Source organism: Alosa pseudoharengus, unplaced genomic scaffold (assembly GCF_046254945.1).
Source record: "Alosa pseudoharengus isolate Yale_2024_CS ecotype anadromous, Long Island Sound unplaced genomic scaffold, YU_APseudo_1.1 YU_APseudo_1.1_scf_23, whole genome shotgun sequence".
Classification (NCBI taxonomy): domain Eukaryota; kingdom Metazoa; phylum Chordata; class Actinopteri; order Clupeiformes; family Clupeidae; genus Alosa; species Alosa pseudoharengus.
Window position 1 is genome coordinate 11,555,351 of NW_027468685.1, and position 20,000 is coordinate 11,575,350.

At 49.3% G+C, this 20,000-nt stretch overlaps 1 protein-coding gene across 16 annotated transcripts in view; it reads right to left on the bottom strand.

Annotated features, from left to right (window-relative positions):
* macf1a (microtubule actin crosslinking factor 1a) overlaps positions 1–20,000 on the bottom strand; it is a 195,251-nt gene that overhangs the window by 106,852 nt on the left and 68,399 nt on the right. For 6 of the 16 annotated variants that reach the window (XM_076301480.1, XM_076301481.1, XM_076301477.1 and 3 more), the window contains exon 1: positions 1,250–4,299. In XM_076301480.1, coding sequence (XP_076157595.1) covers positions 1,250–2,374 — 1,125 coding nt within the window. In that variant the 5' untranslated portion in view covers positions 2,375–4,299. Of the gene's footprint in view, positions 1–1,249; positions 4,300–9,155; positions 9,249–11,024; positions 11,103–12,899; positions 12,993–13,995; positions 14,086–20,000 lie in introns of those variants that run through there. The other 10 variants (XM_076301483.1, XM_076301487.1, XM_076301488.1 and 7 more) reach the window with 3 other exon arrangements.

Genomic DNA, 20,000 nt, shown 5'->3' on the forward strand with positions numbered 1-20,000 from the left:
ACACACACACACACATGGTGTGATATATATATATATATATATACACATCCACAGTATCAGATAGAAGCAGACAAACAAAGACAAAGGCAAACAGGCATACACAGCCACCCAGTGAAACTGCTGACTGATGTTTTACTAATAGGGGTTTTCTTACGGTTGATAGGCACCTCAAACAAACAACACTGTAAGGCCTTGGTAATGAATTCTCTGTGAGACAGGCTTGTCTACTGCAACTGTGTGTGACTATGGATGTGTGTGTGTGTGTGTGTGATGTTTACATGACTATTGGCTCTCGCAGTACAGTGGTGTGAGAGACTGATGCAAGCTTGAACGGAGAGTGAGTAAGGGTGTGTGTGTGTGTGTGTGTGTGTGTGTGTGTGTGTGTGTGTGTGTGTGTGTGTGTGAGAGAGAGAGTGTGTGTTTCTGTCAAATGTGAGCAGAAAGGTAGAAGCCAAGTTGATTTTTATATCAAAGTCAAATTCACACATGCAGCTTCATGCTGACAGCACATGCTTTACTTTACTACATGTGCACTACAACATTTATCGTGCACAGCCCATATGTTACACAGGGGACCTGCATCTCAGCCCGTGAAAATGGACAAAATTCAGACACCCACACAGGACCCACACACATCTACAGAGGACACACTTATTATTCCAGCTCTGTTGCTTGAGGCAATGGCAGTGAGCCACTAAATCCAGACTTGACATATGTGAGTGTGTGAGTGTGTGTGTCTGAATATGTGTGTCTGAATGTGTGTGAGTGAGCATGTTAGTGAAGGTGTGTGTGTCTGGAGTGTGTATGAGTGTGTGTTGTCAGTGCCACAGTTAAACAAGCAAAACCTAAATGTGGGTTGTCAGGAGCTGACATGAGTGAGGGAAGAGAGAGGGAAAGAGGGAGGGAGAGAGGGACAATAATGACTGATAGAGGGATGCTGAGGCAGAGGGGGAGAGTCCTGCATTCTGTGCAGGACTGATTAGGCTCTAGGGATGCAGCCAGGAAGGATATAAGGAATGCTGAGTGTTTCAGCACTGATAGGCCATGCTAATGCTACCACATGAGCGCACACACATACATACACACACACACACACACACACGTGAAATATGCTCATTGCTATGCCCTACTGCAACACACACTGATCTGACAAGCATCCAGAGAGAAACAGGGAAAAAAGAGGGATAAGGAAACGTGGGAGAGAGAGAGAGAATAAAATAGAGAGAGAAAGATGGAGCACAGGTCTGACCTGGGTGTTGGCGCTGGCTGGCTTGTCTGTAGGTGAGAGCGGACTCTCTAACACAGACGAGTCCAGCATGTCAGAGGAGCTGCTGGTGAACCCCCCAAAGTCCGTCTGCAGGGCGCCCCCTGTCTCTGTGGAGGTGAGCTGCGCATCGCTGACGTAGCCCGAGGACTGGGGGTCCTGCAACGAGGCGGCCCTAGACGGGGCGTCCTTGTCGTGCAGCACCACCACGGGGGTGTCGTCCCTCACTCCCGCTTCCGCCCTCCCCTGCGTCTCGTTCAGACGCACCCGCAGGACCCCTCCCTGCTCGGGGGACACTGCCGGGGGCTCGGCCTGCACCTCCAGACCCCTCCCTGCCCCCCAGACCGGAGAGCCGTAGTCGCTTGGGTACACCGTCCGCACCACACACAGGCGGCCCCCCACCTCCCGGATGTGCACCACGCCTTTGCGCTCCTTCCTCGAAGATGTGGGCCGAGGGTCCCGACCGCCTGCGGCAATCTGCGCCTCTTCCTCGGTTAGCTCCGCCTCTTCCTCTTCTGGCCCCTCCTCTTCCTCACTCTGCTCAGGCTGTGCTCGGTCCTCTTCTTTCCCAGGCGACCGGGCTTTGACAATGCGCGGTCTCTCCGGCACCCCTTGCACACGCTGCCGGACGCGGCACACGCGGCCCCCTCCCGGAGTGGCACTGCCCTGAGGGGGGTCGGCGGACGCGTGCTCATCCCCTGCCCTCTCGGGCTGGTCCGTTCGGTGGAAGGCTCCAGCCCACGCAGGACTGGGGTCGGGGGACAAAATGGCGATCCGGCTGCCCCGCACTGACCCCACACTCCCCTCAATCACAGTTCCCATCACTGACGGAGGTCTCAGCTCAGTCCCTCTCGGGGTCTCGGAGAAGCCGGCGCTTTCCGATAGGCTGGGAGCCTCGTCCGGTCCAACGGCCACCTCCTCCTCCTCCACCGCCGCCAACTGCCTCTCCTCAGGACTCTGCACCCTCTCTCCTTCCTCCTCACCCGCCTTCGACCGTTTCCGGGATTTTTTTTTGCGCCGGAAGCGGAGGCGGCGTTTCGGGGACAGGGGAGCGGTGCCCTGCCGCGCCCCCTCCCGCGGCTCCTTCACACACCCCAGGGAGCTCCCCATCTCCGTCCGTCAGCCTGTCTGTCTGTCCGTCTCACAGAGAGCAGCTCAGCAAGAGCTCTTTCTCACCCACGCCCTGGGGGAGGCGTGTGTCATTACAGAGATCAGAGAGAGCTGGTGTGTGTGTGGCTAGCGAGAGCGTCAGGAGTGTGAGAAGACAGATAACACGTATAGAAATGTGAGGAGACAGATAACACGTATAGAAATGTGAGGAGACAGATAATGTCAAACAGGCCGTGGACAAGCGGAGAACTATTTCATTGATACAGTCCGTTGGTTAGGTTGCTTCCGTCAGTCTGGTCTTCAGATATTCAGAACAGCAGGCTTGCATGCACCAATTCAGCAGACCCACATATTCTCCTCCTGTTGATTAGTCTCCCTCTCTCTCTCTCTCTCTCTCTCTCGTCGTTTTTTTCCTCAGTCAGCCGAATGCCACGAATGACCCTCTCACGTGTGGCACGGACAGTGGCAGTTGGGTTCTCCTCAATTCAAGGACACGCCGCAGAACATATGCAGCTGCTCTCCTCATGAAAAATTTAATTTCTGCTGCCGATGTTCTCTCTCTACCTCTCTTTCCCTCTCTGACTCTCTCTCTTTCCTTCTCTCTCCTAATTTAGGCAGTGCAGATACTAGATAAGTTATGCCCTACCTGAGAGTGTGTTAGTTTCCATTAGAATTTTGTTCCACAATCCACTGTTCCACAGCTTCAACAAATAACCGCGGGACTCTTTGGCACAATTATCGGACGAGAAATCAGCTCCCGAGGTCCACTGCAAAAATGCCAACGTTGATCTCTCAAGCTACGCAGACGCTGCAGCAGTGTAGACGAACACACACTCACACACACACACTCACTCACTCTCCCTCCTTGCACTCTCTCACACGCACTCCTGCGGTGTGTGTGTGTGTGTGTGGAGGGAGTGAGCGAACGCTCCGCGCATCACCGGTAGCGGGATACAAACACCGGCTCCATCGTCAGCAGGTCCTGTGCGGTCACGTGCAGCCTGGCCACGGGGGAGTGATCTATCTGGACTGAGATTTCCACGTCAGTAACGGCGCAGAGCAATAAAAAAAAAAAAAAAACATGCTCCAGTGTTTTCCCTGAAAGCCGCCACATGGATTATTGATGTCCGACTTTCCTCCTGTTGCGGCAGCAGGGCAAGAACAGCTGTAACAGGAGCCGCTGGAGGAGTCGTAAGTTGTACTAATTGTCCTGATGCTGGTGGCAGTTCTTTGGCAGCGATCGGAGGATGTCACGACAGCAAGCTCAAGACATCAACGTGTGGCTACAGAGAAACAGTTATTCGGAACAGGCACAGGCAGTCTTTGGTCTCAGTCAGAGTGCATTCCCATGATCCTCTGTGGGCGCGGGCGGTACCGTCATGGGATGATTCTAGTCCCTCAGGGGGCAGTAGTCCACATGTTGCCCCTCAGCTTGTTGTGTGAGTGTTGTTGGCGACAGCTACAAATGCGTGTGTGTTGGTTGTGTTGGAGCCTCCCTCGGGAACCTTGGCTCTCCAGATTGTTAAAGAGCCACGGAGAAGGGGGAGGTGGGTTGACGGCTTTGCTGCCACGGCGACTAGAATCTCACGTATGGTGTGCACGCGGGTCAAAAAAGGTCGGGAATGATGTCAAGTTCCGGAGACGTCTCACACGAAACATACATGCACACACCTGCAACGTCTACACACATCACCTCACAAAGAGGCCAGCTTTAAATCCTCCTGGCCGCGTTGGGTCACGGTCTTTGTCAGCTCAGCAGCTGTTCCACTGTAAAGGCCCCTCCAGGTCTATTTTCAGTTGCACGTTCAGGCACGTACTGTATAGCTACAGTCCGACTCACATGTGGCCCCAGAGAGTATTAGGCATGTGGAGCACTCTGAACATCCATCCCTCTGCACACGCCGGCAGCTCCGCGCTTCTCTCTCTCCCTCTCTCCCCCAGTGTCAGATCTCCGCTTACTGCTCTCTTCCCTCTGCTGCTGCTGCTGTTGCTGCTGGAGCTCCTCCGGTCTATGAATCTAATTACAGCGGCGGGAGGCTGGAGCTGGGGTTGTGGCCGGGCTGGGCTGGGCTGGGCTGAGCTCTGGACAGAGAGAGGGGTGCCAGCTGGAGATGCTAGCCGGTGCTGTGAGCTCCTCGCGTCGGGCAGGAGAGAGGCGGAGAGCCAGGGGGGAGGAGGAAGGGCTCCGGAGCCAGAGAGAGAGAGGGCTCCATCAGAGAGACATCGGGCGAATTGATCCGATTGATACGCTGTGGGTTTCCTCCACAGACACACAATGAGTGTTGTGTAGGCGTGCGAGGTTGAGGGTGTGTGTGTGTGTGTCTGTGTGAGGCAGAGAGAGTGTGGCTGCAGGGATGGGCGATCGCTCCTGTGGTAAAGCCGTAGCACAAAAAGAGTGGGAGTGTGTGAGCGTCCACTAAAAGATCCGGAGGCCTACAAATCCAGCGAAAGCCAGGAGCTCCAGTGACAGCAGGCTCCCTCTCTCTCTCTCGTCTCGGTCGATGGCTCGTTCGTCTGCTCCCTCCCTCCCTCTCGCTCCCTCTCTTCCTCTCTCTGGCACGGGCAGGCAGGGAAAAGAGCTTTATCTCCGCTACGCCTCAGCTTCAGACTACCGCTGCTGCTGCTGCTTTAACTCTCTCTCTCTCTCTTTCCCACTCCCTCCCTCCCTCCACTCTTCTCTCACTCCCTCCCTCTTCTCTCTCTCCTCCTATCAGCTGGCTCAAATCCCCCCTCCTCCTCCTCCTCCTCCTCCTTCCCGCCCCCCCCCCCCTTCTGCTTTCTCACTCACACTCACTCTATGCTGTTGCTTCTGCGCTGTGTGTTCTGCGCACACACTAGGGCAGACACAGGCTAACACACTCACATACACACACACACACACACACACACACACACACACACACACACACACACACACTCTCTCTCTCTCTCTCTCTTGCTCACACAACCAAAAATCCATTTGAGGTTGTTGCAGCTAACATAAGAAAATAAATCAGATCTCTTTTGAGAAAGAAAGACAAAGAAAACTCACAAAATGTATGTTTTGAATGTGTGTCTGTGTGTGTATGTGTTTGTGTTTGTGTGTGTGTGTGTGTGTGTGTGTGTGTGTGTGTGTGTGTGTGTGTGTGTGTGTGTGTGTGTGTGTAAGTGTGGTGGTTGGGGTATTTGAATGAATGCATGTGGGATATAAACGACAGCACAGAAAGAGGGTGATGGTGAAAAGGAGGATGAATGGAGGTGTGAAGGGAGGATGAACAGAAGAGTAGAAGAGTGTGAAGGGAGGATAAGAAACAGGAGTGGTGGGAGAGGAGGCAGAGAGAAAAAGAGATGGAGGGAGGGAGGGAGGGAGGGGGGAGGAGGGTGAAGAAATTCCTCTCTCCCTCGCTGGCATCATCCTCCCAGCTCCTTCCCTCCCACTCAACACACTGAGCATTACAACTCCATGATGTCATGTTCAAATGTGATCAAACACCCACACAACGCAAAAACTCTCGCACACAAAAACACAAGCACGCACGCACGCATGCACACACACACACACACGCACAAACACACACACAAACCCTCTGTGGGGTTGCTGACTAATTACAGGGTTCTACAACTCGAGTAACAGTACTATAGTGGCAGATTGCAAGATACCACACAGCACATTCACACGCATACACACACACACACGAACAAACACACACACACCAACACATGAGAATGACAGGTGCACAATTAGCGGCCCCTTGCGACTCTGCAGTAGGCGAGGTTAAGCACTGAATGACTGACTGAATGAGGATCGGAGAGGAGACACACAACAGCAGAGGGCCTCCCATCTGGAATGATGGGATTAGGGAGAGGAGTAGAGAGATAGACTGATGAAATGATACAGCGTCAGAGCGATAACGTGATAATGTGATAATAACGTGATAACAACAAGACAGAAAGACAGAGAGTGTTTTTACAGACGGCAGGGTCACCCTCCTGCGCCTTTCCAAATCTTAAGGAACAACTCTCCTTTGATCCTCCAGAGATGGAAAGTTTCCTGATCCGGCAATGCAAATTCTCTCCATCTCTCCCTCCCTCTCTCTCCCTCCCTCCCTCCCTCTCTCCTGTTTCATTCTCATTCTTCTCCTTCCGACTACCTCCCTAGATGGTCACAGTCAAACAGAGGCCTCTGACACGGCTTCCAGATCACCACATAGTCTGCTGCCAATGGCCCAGAAACCGACCACACGCCCCAGACACGGTATGGCCGTGCCGTTTTTCAGGAAACCCACTCGGAATGTTCCAGCTTCCCAGCATGCCACAGCATTAACTTCACTGAGGCAGAGGCAGTCCAAGATGCCCCCATGCTCTCTTACTGATGACTTTTGCAGTGCAGTGGCTTTCTGGGGCACCTGACCTGGTATTGCCGTCTTAGCAGGACAGACCGGCATATTTTTCTAAAAATGTGTACAATCTGCAAGTTGCCCCATACCTCCAAACACTTCTATTGTAAAAATCTAGTCGTTGGATGTAAGAGCTTGAATGTGACTAAAATCTTGAGGCATATCTGTGTTGACTAACCTTGAAATCACAAACTTTGGAACTTGCTCATTCAGAAGGGACATCTAACTCCTGTCTTCCTACCCTGCTGTTAGCTTGTGTGATTGTCTGTGTGTGTGTGTGTGTGTGTGTGTGTGTGTGTGTGTGTGATTGTGTGTGTGATTGTGTGTGTGTGTGTGTCTGTGTGTGTGATTGTGTGTGTGTGTGTCTGTGTGTGTGTGTGTGTGTGTGTTTGTGTTCCCATACCCTGCCCTGTGTTGTCTGGCCTGGAAAAATGCTGCCCGCTATTTCCAGTAAATTATGTGCTCAGTGACCAGACTGAGCGTCTGGTCCATCATCTCTGACTCGGAGGGGAGCACATTGTGTTTAGCTCAAAGAATTTAAATTATAATATTGTTTTCCACTCCCTATCCAAACAGACCTTTGACAGGCAATCATGCTCTCAGATGCACTTAGCCCCACATACACAAGACCATCATATAGATCTCCCTTTCCCCTCATTATTTAAGCCTCATTATTGAGTCCGCAACACTGGGCTTCCCCTCGAATCCCTTCCCCTCTCTCCCTCTCTCTCTCTACCCTTCCACCTTATCTCTTGCTCATGTCCATCCCTCCTCCCACCCTGACACACTTGTCTTCCCTCTCTCTCTTCTCCCTCTCTCTCTACCTCCCTCTCTCTCTGTCTGTCTCTCCATCTCTCTCGCCGTCCCCCAGTCCATTTCCCTGCCCGACTTTCTGCTGAATCATGCTGATTGAAGTGGCTGCCCAGTCATACAGGGGAGCTGTCTCCTTGGCAACCAGTTCCCCCTGTCACCTTGTGATGTCATCCCCCCCAAAAGGCCCACAGTGCTCTCTAGTGGTGAAAAATGGGAAGTGCAGACCAGTAAGAGCTGAGCATCAAAGACTTATGTTAACACTACGGCTTGCTCAACCCCCATTTCCATAAATGAAAATGTACGACACACTAACTGCTAGGGGAAACCTGCGGAAGACAGATTTACCTCGATGTCAGGTCATCTTCACACAAAGTCAATGAGCAGGTGGTATAACACCAGTGCAATTACTGAGCAAGAACAGCCTGGAGTTATTGGTGTCAAGAATTCATAAGGGTCCTGTATTATATTTCAAGTCCTTAATTTCATCTCCCTATTGGTTTGTCTTCATCCTACTTATTTATGAGCCAGTGAACTGAGATTGCAACCTCCACAAAACCCCATGTATTATTGTGCATAGAAAACTGCAGAAGACGTGATGCATTTGATAAGAATTTTCACTGGTTTGCCTGTGCGAATGAATGTGCCAGGGCAATGTTCAGCCAGGCTTTCATATTCTCTCTGTGTGTGTGTGTGTGTGTTTGTGTGTGTGTGTGTGTGTGTGTGTGTGTGTGAATGCCTGCTCCACCCACACAAGCTTCTGCCTGGCAGCTCAATAGGGGTTTGGACCTGACCTGTCATAGTGTCCTGCCTGCTGGTTACCAAAAACTGAGGACATGCCATCTGAGGCTCTCTCTCTCTGTTTCTCTTTCTCTCTGTCTCTCTTTCTCTCTCATCAACAAACAAGGTCAAAGAATTAGGGTTCTTGGAGCCTTAGTGAGTGCACAGATCTGTAGCTAATGATGAATAACCCACACTCACACACACACACACTCAAACAAAAAACCCAACAAATAGTTTGAACACAAACAAACACACATCTCTTTCTGAACACACTTCTGTACATGATAAACAGCGGTCACACAAACTTAAAGCTTCCATGATCAACACTGCACTGCCTAAAGAGAGTGTCTGTGTCTGTGTGTCTGTGTGTCTGTGTGTCTGTGTGTTTGTGTGTCTGTGTGTTTGTGTCTGTGTGTTTGTGTCTGTGTGTTTGTGTCTGTGTGTTTGTGTCTGTGTGTTTGTGTCTGTGTGTTTGTGTCTGTGTGTTTGTGTGTCTGTGTGTCTGTGTGTCTGTGTGCCTGTGTGTCTGTGTGTCTGTGTGCCTGTGTGTTTGTGTCTGTGTGTTTGTGTCTGTGTGTTTGTGTCTGTGTGTTTGTGTCTGTGTCTGTGTCTGTGTGTTTGTGTCTGTGTGTTTGTGTCTGTGTGTTTGTGTCTGTGTGTTTGTGTCTGTGTGTCTGTGTGTTTGTGTCTGTGTGTTTGTGTCTGTGTGTTTGTGTGTCTGTGTCCCTGAAGGCCTCAGCAGGCCCTGCGGAGCTGGACAGTAAACTCGCAGGAGAACAAACAAGCAAGCAGAGAATTGTGGGCAAACAGACCTGGAAGTGAAGGATGATGGTCCAGATGAGGCCCAGTGTGAGTTTGGGGTTCCCGTCTGTGATGTCATCGTTACGGATGTTCACTAGCTTGACCTGCGTGAAAGAAGGTAGAAGTTAGAGTTGGTTGCAGATAGAGCAGGGAATTATGATATCGCGTGACACTTCTGATTACTTGTACCTAAATCAAAACTTTAACATATTGTCTGCAGTACGTCATTGAATCAGTGGTGGGTGCCATGTAATTCACTACACGGTGAGCTCTTTTTTATTATTAAAAGTGACATTTCACTACAACATACTGTACACTATATACTGAGAGGCGAAGTGGTGGATAGTTAACTAGCAAAAAATCTCAGGTTTAAAGTGTAAACTTATCTCAGTTTAGTATATATATATATATATATATATATATACTAAACTGAGATAAGTTTACACTTTAAACCTGAGATTTTTTGCTAGTTAACTATCCACCACTTCCCCTCTCAACTAGCATGATCCTTCTGAACACAACATGGAAAGAGCCAAGCTATCTAGGACGTCTCGGAGAGAGTAGCACAAGAGACTCATATTATAGTGGGATTTTAAGTGAGAGAGAGCTAATGGCAAAGAGAAAGAAAGAGAGAAGGGAGGGAGGGAGAGAGAGAGAGAGAGAGAGAGAGAGAGAGAGAGAGAGAGAGAGAGAGAGAGAGAGAGAAAGGCTGAGGGAGGAAGACAGAAATGAGGAGAGACAGAAGAGGAGTCTCTCTGGAGGCACTGGCAGTGTCTGTGGTGTTTGGGCATGCATGACCAGAGGACTCATTCCTCAGACAGGGACAGAATCTGCTCAGTCAGCCAGCAACTGTCTTCTACACAGCTCATGCCACCACACACACACACACACACACACACACACACACACACACACACACACACACACACACACACACACACACACACACACACACACACACACACACACACACACACACACACACACACACACACACACACACACACACACACACACACACACACACACACACAGAGACACACACAGACACACACAGCTGACATGAGGAGGGTTAGTCCTCCCAGTTTGTCTTGATCGCCCAACCCCCCTCCTCTGGCTAGCTACTGTGTGTCCAGTAGCAATGCATCACTAGCTGCTGTGTGTCCAGCAGCAATGCATCACTAGCTACTGTGTCCAGTAGCAATGCATCACAAGCTACTGTGTCCAGTAGCAATGAATCACTAGCTGCTGTGTGTCCAGTAGCAATGAATCACTAGCTGCTGTGTGTTCAGTAGCAATGCATCACTAGCTGCTGTGTGTCCAGTAGCAATGCATCACTAGCAGAATTAATTTTAAACAGGGATATTATGTGGCTATGTGTCTTAATGTCTATGTTTGTGTGTTTGTGCATATGTGAGTGTATGCATGACAGTAGTAAAAATGTGTTCGTCTGTGTGTCTGTGTCTGTCTGTCTGTCTGTGTCTGTCTGTCTGTGTCTGTCTGTGTCTGTCTGTCTGTCTGTCTGTCTGTGTCTGTCTGTGTCTGTCTGTCTGTGTCTGTCTGTCTGTGTCTGTCTGTCTGTCTGTCTGTGTCTGTCTGTCTGTCTGTGTCTGTCTGTGTCTGTCTGTCTGTGTCTGTCTGTGTCTGTCTGTGTCTGTCTGTGTCTGTCTGTGTGTCTCTATGTGTCTGTCTGTGTCTGGCTGTGTGTCTCTATGTGTGCGGCATGTTTTGGTGTACAGTTTGTATACACGTGTGTGTCTATCTGTGTGTCTGTCTGTGTGTCTGTCTGTGTGTGTGTGAGACATGTATCTATATGTGCGGCATGTTTCTGTGTACAGTTTGTATACATGTGTGTATGAGTGTGGGAGAGAGAACCTCACCTGTCTCTGTTTGAGGAAGTCCAGGGCGATCTGCACATTCTGAAGCCTGTGGAAGCGCATGCGCCCTTTCTCCCTTGGCTGGAGGGGAGAGGGGGGACAAAAACAAAAACAGAATGACTACATAATACAGATACAATTGCCAGGTTACGGCAGATAGCGTGTTAGCATGTGAGTGTGTCTGTGTGACTACATAATACAGATACAATTGCCAGGTTACGGCAGATATTGTACATATACATGTGAGTGTGTCTGTGTGACCGTTTGTGACCCTGTGTGTGTGTGTGCAAGGTGAGAAGCATGACACAGCAAACGCAGCAGCTGGAAGGGGATTGTGAAGAAGCAGAGTCTCATCGCTGTGCATCAAGCATCAAGGATTGTGAAAAAACTGAGCATCACTGTGTGTGTGTGTGTGTGTGTGTGTGTGTGTGTGTGTGTGTGTGTGTGTGTGTGTGTGTGTGTGTGTGTGTGTGTCAGTGTATGTGGATGTAAGTCCTGTCATTTCATGTTTCCATCAGAAAACTGGTGACGGCACATCCAACCCAGCGGTCAATCTCAGCTGACTATGACCTTGAACCCTAACATCCCCCACAGCAAAGCAGACCCCCCACACACATGCACACATTTTAGCATAAGTGTCCATTTCGTTATCCCACTCAGATACACACCAACACAAGCCATCAATAATTTCTAAAGCCAGACACAAACACGCCCTCGCTCGCACGCACGCACGCGCACACACACGCACACAGGCACACACGCACACAGGCACACACGCACACGCGCACACACACACACACACACACACACACACACACCAAGTCACTCCCTGTACCACTCCCATGTTAGAATTTTTGCTAAGGGTGGAAAATGCAGGCTGCCAGGCTGCAGAGTGTCAGGGAGGGGGGATTGGAGGGGGGGGCAGGGCAGGGCAGGGGGCAGGAGGGTCATCAGCAGCATGGGGCGAGACTGGGGAGCGGGGGGGGTGGGCAGGGGGGTGGCCACTGGGTGCATCAGCAGTGCGCGGGAAGAACACATCATGCTGGCGGGGGGTTTGTGATGCAGTTTCTGCTGAGTGCGTAGAATTCAGCAGCGCGGCCCAACAGCCTACTGGCAGCTCAGAAGCTAGCGGAGCGCCCACTGAGCAATGCCCACTACACACTAACCTGCCCGCACTCAACCAGGTGTGTGTCTATGTGCGTGTGAGTATGCAGGGAAGGTCCATACACAAGACATGCCTGTATGTCTGTATGTATATGTATATGTATGCAGTGGTGTAGTCGAGTTAGCTGTAGTGGAAATACTGCGATGTAGTAGTTTGCGGTAGTGGGTATACTGTGATCAACCCCAAATGTTAATATGTATCCTTGCCTATTTTAAGTGGGTATACTGAGATGGTGATGCTTTTTAAGTGGGTATACTGCATAGTCATGCATATCACATAGACTACACCACTGTATGTATGTGTGTCTGTATGTGTGTATGTGTGTCTGTATGTAACCATAATTGGGGCAAATTTGTCATGACAATATAAAATCACGTTACGGACAATTAAATCATGTCAAGAAAGCTTTGCCTAGTCGCTCAAATAAATGAAATTGGACTGACAAGGTCAATGCTATTCACCATGTCGGTGTGAATGTCTGCAAATGCTTTGGGTTTCAGGCGATATGATCTTGTTTATGGCCCTGCTCTGTTTGCACCCTTGGCACAGAGGATGAGTGTTAAAGGGTGAGAGTAAAACACACACACACACACACACACACACACACACACACTCGCGCAGCATGCGCGCATTACTGACATGCAGTATCAGAGCACCGCGTGTGTTTGTGCATGTGAGGGGGGCAGTTACAGGGGAGGTCAGGTCACACATACTCCCTGGTCTCCATCCTCCTCCTCGCCCCCCGTCAGAATGAGCGGGGGGGCGCGTGACACACACACTCTCCTCATCGTGGACACACCCTTACGCTGATCCCATTGAAGACCGATAGAAAGATAGAGAGACAGAAATGGAGGGCACAGTGAAAGAGAGGAAAGAGGGGAGGAGTGGAGATGAGTGGATGCTCATACAGAGAGATAGAGGGGAGGAGGGAGGGAGAGAGAGAGAGAGAAAGAGACGAAAAGAGAGTGAAACAGGAAACAAAAAGAGAAATGAAAACTGGAAAATAGCAAGTTTGGCAGCAAACAAGAGATGCAAATGAAGAGTTAGAAATAGAGCAGCAGTGGAAAGCTCAGAGTGCTCCAAGACCCAGAGACGGCACAGAAGTGCACGCACATACACACACACACACACACACACACACAATCACACACTCCTGAGAACACATACACACACCCTCAAAAACTCCACCAAACACCAAATCTCCACTAAAAGATGTAAAGAACGGTGTTTGACAGATTGTTTGCTTGTTTGTTTCTTTGTGTGTGTGTGTGTGGTGTTGCCATGAGTGTCTATGTATCACATTCCAGTAATGCACACATTTAATAACTGCATGGCTGTCTATGGCCATTGCAGATGCTCTCTCATCCTCTCTCTCACACGCACACACAAAGATGAATGAGCACACACAAACTGCTGACTCCTTGTCAGGTCTGAGTGCCAAAACCTGCAAGCTGCTGCAGGTGTGTCACAGTGCTCCTCAGTTCAGCCATACTGAGTGCAGCTTGTGCTGTAGGACTATATCACTGCATCTCCGTGACCAGTCACAGTGCTCCTCAGTTCAGCCATACTGAGTGCAGCTTGTGCAGTAGGACTATATCACTGCATCTCCGTGACCAGTCACAGTAATGTTAAAGAAATACAGAATTTCTACATGCATTATGTGAATGTAGACCAGGCAAACCTCAATATCTGAGTTCATAGGTGTGTGTGTGTGTGTGTGTGTGTGTGTGTGTGTGTGTGTGTGTGTGTGTGTGTGTGTGTGTGTGTGTGTGTGTGTGTGTGTGTGCGTGTGTGTGTGTTGCCTCTCACCAGTGTGACTCCTGACAGCACCTCCAGTAGTGAGATGAGGTTGTGTCCATCTCTCAGATCCTCGTACAGGTCTGTGATGTGCTTACGAACCTAAAAGAGAAAGAAACGGAGAGAACAAACAGAAAAAGAGGGGGGGGGGGGTCAGATCACCATTACAGTGTTTCCCATACATTGACTTATTTGTGGCTGCCCACCACAATATCAACACTGACCACCACACAATGATTTTCTAGGTTGTAATAAATTGTGCTTAAAGCTGGTTAGCATCATAACCACGCTGCGCTAATTTGTTAAAAACCGTTGCATTCAAGTTAATTCTGCAAACCTCCACAAATAGAATTCAATTCTGTGGGAACACTGCATTACAAATCTCCTCTCGTCAGAATAGGAAGCAGCAGACAGATGCTGTGCGTGCCTGACCGCATGCGTGACTGCAGGGGTGCACAACAGCAGCCCAGCTGTGGCCCACACCGTTAAAACCTGATTCTGGCTAAACCTTATTTGGTATGACCTTGCCCAACCAGCCTTGACCCGACCTGACAGGACCCAGCACAACCCGACCTGACCCGTGCCAACCAACGCTGACCTGACCCTACCCGACCCGATCCGTGCCAACCAATTCTAACCTGACCCGACCCACACCAACTTGACCCGACGCGCGCCAACCAACCCTGACCTGACCTAACCCCACCCGACCCATACCAACTTGACCCGACCCCACCCAACCCATACCAACTTGACCCGACCCCACCCGACCCATACCAACTTGACCTGACCCGACCCGTGCCAACCAACGCTGACCCGACCCTACCCGACCCGCACCAACCGCCCCGACCCAGAGGAGATGTGAGCTGACAGAGTGGAGCTGCTGGGCGCCGGGGCCAAACGCTGCACTGGCACGAGCCTGCAGCCGCCTTTGTGTGAAAGTAGGGCATCTTTTAGCCACATCATGCCCGCCGCCTGCACCACTTAGTCATAGAGCGCACTGGAGCGGAGACAGAGAAAAGAGAGAGGAAAGAGAGAGGAAAGGGAGAGATGAAAAGGGACCGACAAAGAGAGACGAAGGGAAGGAAAGAATAGAGTGTGTGAGAGAGAGAGAGAGAGAGAGTGGGAGAGAGGGAGATAAAGAGAGACAGACAAGGAAAGGAGAGTGGGAAACTAAGCTAAGTGGATATCCAAAAGGAGGGACAGGGGGATTTGCACAGATGAGATTTTGCGCCTAGACAGAGCCGCTCAGGTTGTGAACAGATGGTCTTTGAAACGCTGGACCATCAGAGCCTCGATTAAACTCCCAGTGTGCACTAACGTGGCGTCACTCTCACAATCAGGACAACAGCAGACACCAATTACAGAAACTCTGTGTGTGTGTGTGTGTGTGTGTGTGTGTGTGTGTGTGTGTGTGTATATGTGTGTGTGTGTGTGTGTGTGTGTGTGTGTGTGTGTGTATAGAGCTAACATGGGTATGACATATGTCATATGTACCGGTATGTTTCCATCTTCGTGTGTGTGTGTGTGTGTGGGGGGGGGGGGTCTGTGAGCTGGCATGGGTATGACATGTTTATGTCTCTGTCTGTGTTGGCATGCACCAGCCCAGATGTGTGTTTATATTGAGGAAGTAAAGCTGGCTCCTATACCGCTCCTGCATGCCAGACTGAGTGAGTGAGGGGAGCGTGGGAAGCAGCCAGACTCCCTCTGCACCATTCTGCAACTTCAACACAACAGCTGAGCTGAACTGAGCTGAACTGAACTGAACCACTCCACTGCACTGCAGCCTCAGACTCTACCCAGCACTCCAAACAATACTACAGCTGACCAGCAGGGGGAGCCAGTCACTCAAGTCCAACCTATTACCCTTAAAAACTGTGTGTATGTGAGTGTCTTCCACCTAGTCTGGCTTTCACCAGACCAAGCTCAATCTTTTAAGATTGAACATTGGTCTGGGGAGTCCGCTATGAATTTTCTACTGCACAAGAGGCGTGATCAACGGGCATAGTTAAAATGACTCTGTACGCAATTGGATAGTCATTCACCAATCAGACCAACGTACCGGGTGACGTTTGCAGAGCGACACAAAAACTCCAGGCTCTCCCGCTATCGTCATCGTTTTAAACCTGCCAATAGCGTGCCAGGTGGATAAGCCAGTTTGTGATTGGTCCCGGCAAAATTGTAACGGAAGCAGCACAAAAAGATGCACAGGTTTCCAGCCTGAGCTGCAGGGTGAAAAAGAAATCGCATCTTCCACCTGCAGACTGCTGGGTTTTCTCCTACCTAAGCTGAAGAGATGATACAACAGTGGGAACGAGCACACACACACACACACACACACACACACACACACACACACACACACACACACACACACACACACACACACACACACACACACACACACACACACACACACACACACACACACACACACACGATTCACTCATACATGTACCCTCTGCTGACCAGCACCCCCTTTTGATGATTTTGGAGCGCAGTTCTACTAACTACTAACTGGAGAGGCTATCCCTAGAACTACACAGTTCCTAGTGCTTTTTTCTGTTTACATTTGCATATAGCAACTCTGAGATGACTTAACACACATTAGTAGCCCAATTCTTACAACATAAAGTAATGAAATGGACAACATTGCTTTTTAGTTACTAGCTACTGAAGTCTATTGACAAACTAGAAGATCATGGTATGAGGAAGCATTAAAAAAAAGAATCAGTATTGTTAATAAAATCCAGTTAATAAAATGTCCAGAAGACATTTGTTGCTTGACAGTAGTCAGTCTCAGCAGCCTCAGTCTCAAGCAGTTTTTATGTCAAGCAAATTTAAACAGAAGCTGAATTATTTTTAAAGAGATTTTTAAAACTGGTGCTTCTGCTGCCTGGACATGCATCAGCCATGGTTCCTACTGTATGCACAGGGAAAAGACCCTACCCCAATGTATGAGCTCAAATAGTTACTGTATATAGACTGCGGTCAGAGGAACTGAAGAACTCTTTAAATCCCCAGTTCCATGCTGTCTGAATGCGCAGAAAAAAAGGGTTTCTAGGAACTGCAAAAAGTCCCTACAGTGCAAAATAGAGAGCCTAATAATATTTCCTGGAAAGTGCTTTAAAAACATAACTATTCAACATGGAGCCTTTTCCACAGAAAGATGTTACAAGCTAAAGGGTGTATGGTGAAAAACAGAATTGAAACTTTCTGTAAATGTCAGATATGTCTGTGCTTCTGTTGCCCCTATGATAAGTACGGCCAAATCACAAGACATTAACCGACTACGCCGGCCTACCTTTGCCATGAGTCAACATGACACCTTCCAACATGAGTATAGATCTGACAGTGCATCAGCAGGACCAACCTGCTCCTGCTCTATGCAGACACTTTATTCCCATGGCAACATGAACAAACAAATGAATGGAATAGCAGGGGGTTTCCATGAGTCAGCCTGTGTGGGAATCTCAGTGGGAAACTCAGAAGACTAGAGTGGCACTAGCTAAAAGTTCCCCCTTGTGACAATAATAGGCAGGGACACTCATAGTTCGTAAAGTGGTTGACGGTTTTATCCAAAGTGACTAAAGCACATTTCGCCTACATGGATGGCACTTGCGCCCCATGATTCTTCAAAACACACTGCTCTACCAGATGCATAACACTAGCCTCTGTCTTTTTTACACGGTTACAGGGAACAGGGCTGTGTGTGTGTGTGTGTGTGTGTGTGTGTGTGTGTGTGTGTGTGTGTGTGAATCAGTGTGCACATTTGGAGAGATATTCAGAGGAATATGCATAGGAATTCCGGCCAAACAGTCAGGGCAGGTTCATCCCAACAGGGTTTGCGTTGAGGTCAGTGTTTATACTAGGTCTGTGTACAGAACAAACACACTGACGGACAGATGCACTTTTGGCCCATTTAAAGCAGACACGCCTATCTCACCTCACAACCACCTGCTCACCTGTCAGCCTGAGCAAAGGATTGTGGGTTGCTCTGTAAACACAGGTAATCTCTCGGTGAATGAAGTCACGTAAACACCACTCGCTGCCGCTTTGGCAGGCAAACAGTCCCTGCGTACAAACACACATACGCACATGGACCAAGTGATAGAACACAGACACACTCTTAATAAACACACACACACACACACACACAGAGACACAGAGACACAGAGACACAGAGACACAGCACTGAGGTGAGAGACCAACTGGTCCATGAAAACATCAGGCTACTGGAGCACAAACACCAAATGGACCATTTGATCCAGCCCAGAGAGCAAGGCAGACCTGAGGTGCTGGGGGCACTTCAAAGAAGGTCATATGGGACTGCTCTTCAGTCTGCAATTAACACTGACTGGAGACGTCCAGCACATTACTATCAGCCGACCAATAAAACGTCCAGCACATTACTAGCAGCCGACCAATGAGCTTGGCCTGCCAACACAGAGCTGACCTCGCTCCATTCTTGACTACGGAGTATCAAAACAAGTGTTATCTGACAGCTATCACCAAAGAGAGAGGCTTTATGGCTGATTCAGCGTATCTGAAATCACTCTGCGGCCAGGCGCAGGAAACCCACCGCTCTGTAGCCCGTCATCTGCACACAAACTCACATTCCAGTCCGCACTAACCACGTGCCCCCTAACCATGTCACCCCAACCACAGACTGTTCACCCCACTCCCCTCCGGAAGGCGTTACATGTCTCTCCGCACCCGAACCAGGAGGTTCAGAGGAAGGTTCTTCCCGGCGGCTGTAACCCCTACTGAACTCTACCTCTGCATCCCAGAGACAACCAACCAACTAAGCCCCACCCCCCCGCCCCGCGCCTGCCCCGCGCCCGATGCTTCCTTTCCTTTGCCTGTTGAGGTGTCTACGACCTTGATAGGGACAAAAAGGAGGCGGACATTGTGCAGACTTTTGCCAATCAACAGCCCCCTCTCCCTCGAAAAATTGCCAGTTAAGGTGTCCATGACCATGGCAACCTTGACAGGAACAAACATTTTGTGGACATTTTTGCCCCTCAACAGCCCCTTCTTACTACTCTTATGATGTTACTGTTTCTGCACTACAATGGTACGGTTACCATGTACTGTACAGTTGTACATACTGTACATATCTGTCTGTACGGTTCATACTGAATATCCATATTTATTCTGTTTTTCTTATAATATATTCTGTTAATACACTACCCTGGAAATCCAGAGTTCTCACGAAAGCACAATTGAATTTTCTCTGCGAGACACTCTGGCAATGAGTAATAATGCACGTTACTTTCGCGAGGAACCAAAAACATTGGTGTATCTGATATAGGGGGGCGATGAGGTGAGCTAAACAGATGACGACAGCACTGCAATGAATCAGTAAGTAAACGTTGGTCGTAGTGTTATCCAATTGCGTCGCAGTCCGGAATCAGTCTGTAAACATTGGCTGTAGTGTGTTCCAATTGTGTGCAGTGAGATTTTCAAATGCATGCTTGGTGCTGCCCCTTGAGTTGGGCCATTTTCATTATTCGTGGCCAGACCCTTAATCTTACTAGATTACCAGGGTCTGGATTTTCCAGGCTATTAATACACTGCATCTATATCACCTTCTGTAAACCAACCAACTGTATACACTGCGCTATATTTCTTGTCCTGTCTATGCCCCACCTGTCTTTGCTTTGTATACTTTGCTTTTTTGCACTTCTGGTTGGACGCAAACTGCATTTCATTGTCTTTATACTTGTACTCTGCACAATGACAATAAAGTTGAATCTAATCTAATCTAAAAATGCCAAATTTTTCTTATGAAAATGCAAACACACACACACACACACACACATTGTGTGTTCTAGCTAGTAAAGGTCACTGGGCCCAGCCTAATATATCACTCCTCACACACCCAGTATGGCTTTGTCTAATGTTACACTATTGGCCAGCATTCCCTAGTGACCGTAATGAACACACACACACACACACACAGACACACACACACACAAAGACACACACTGACCCACATTACAGTAGTGCAGTCTCAG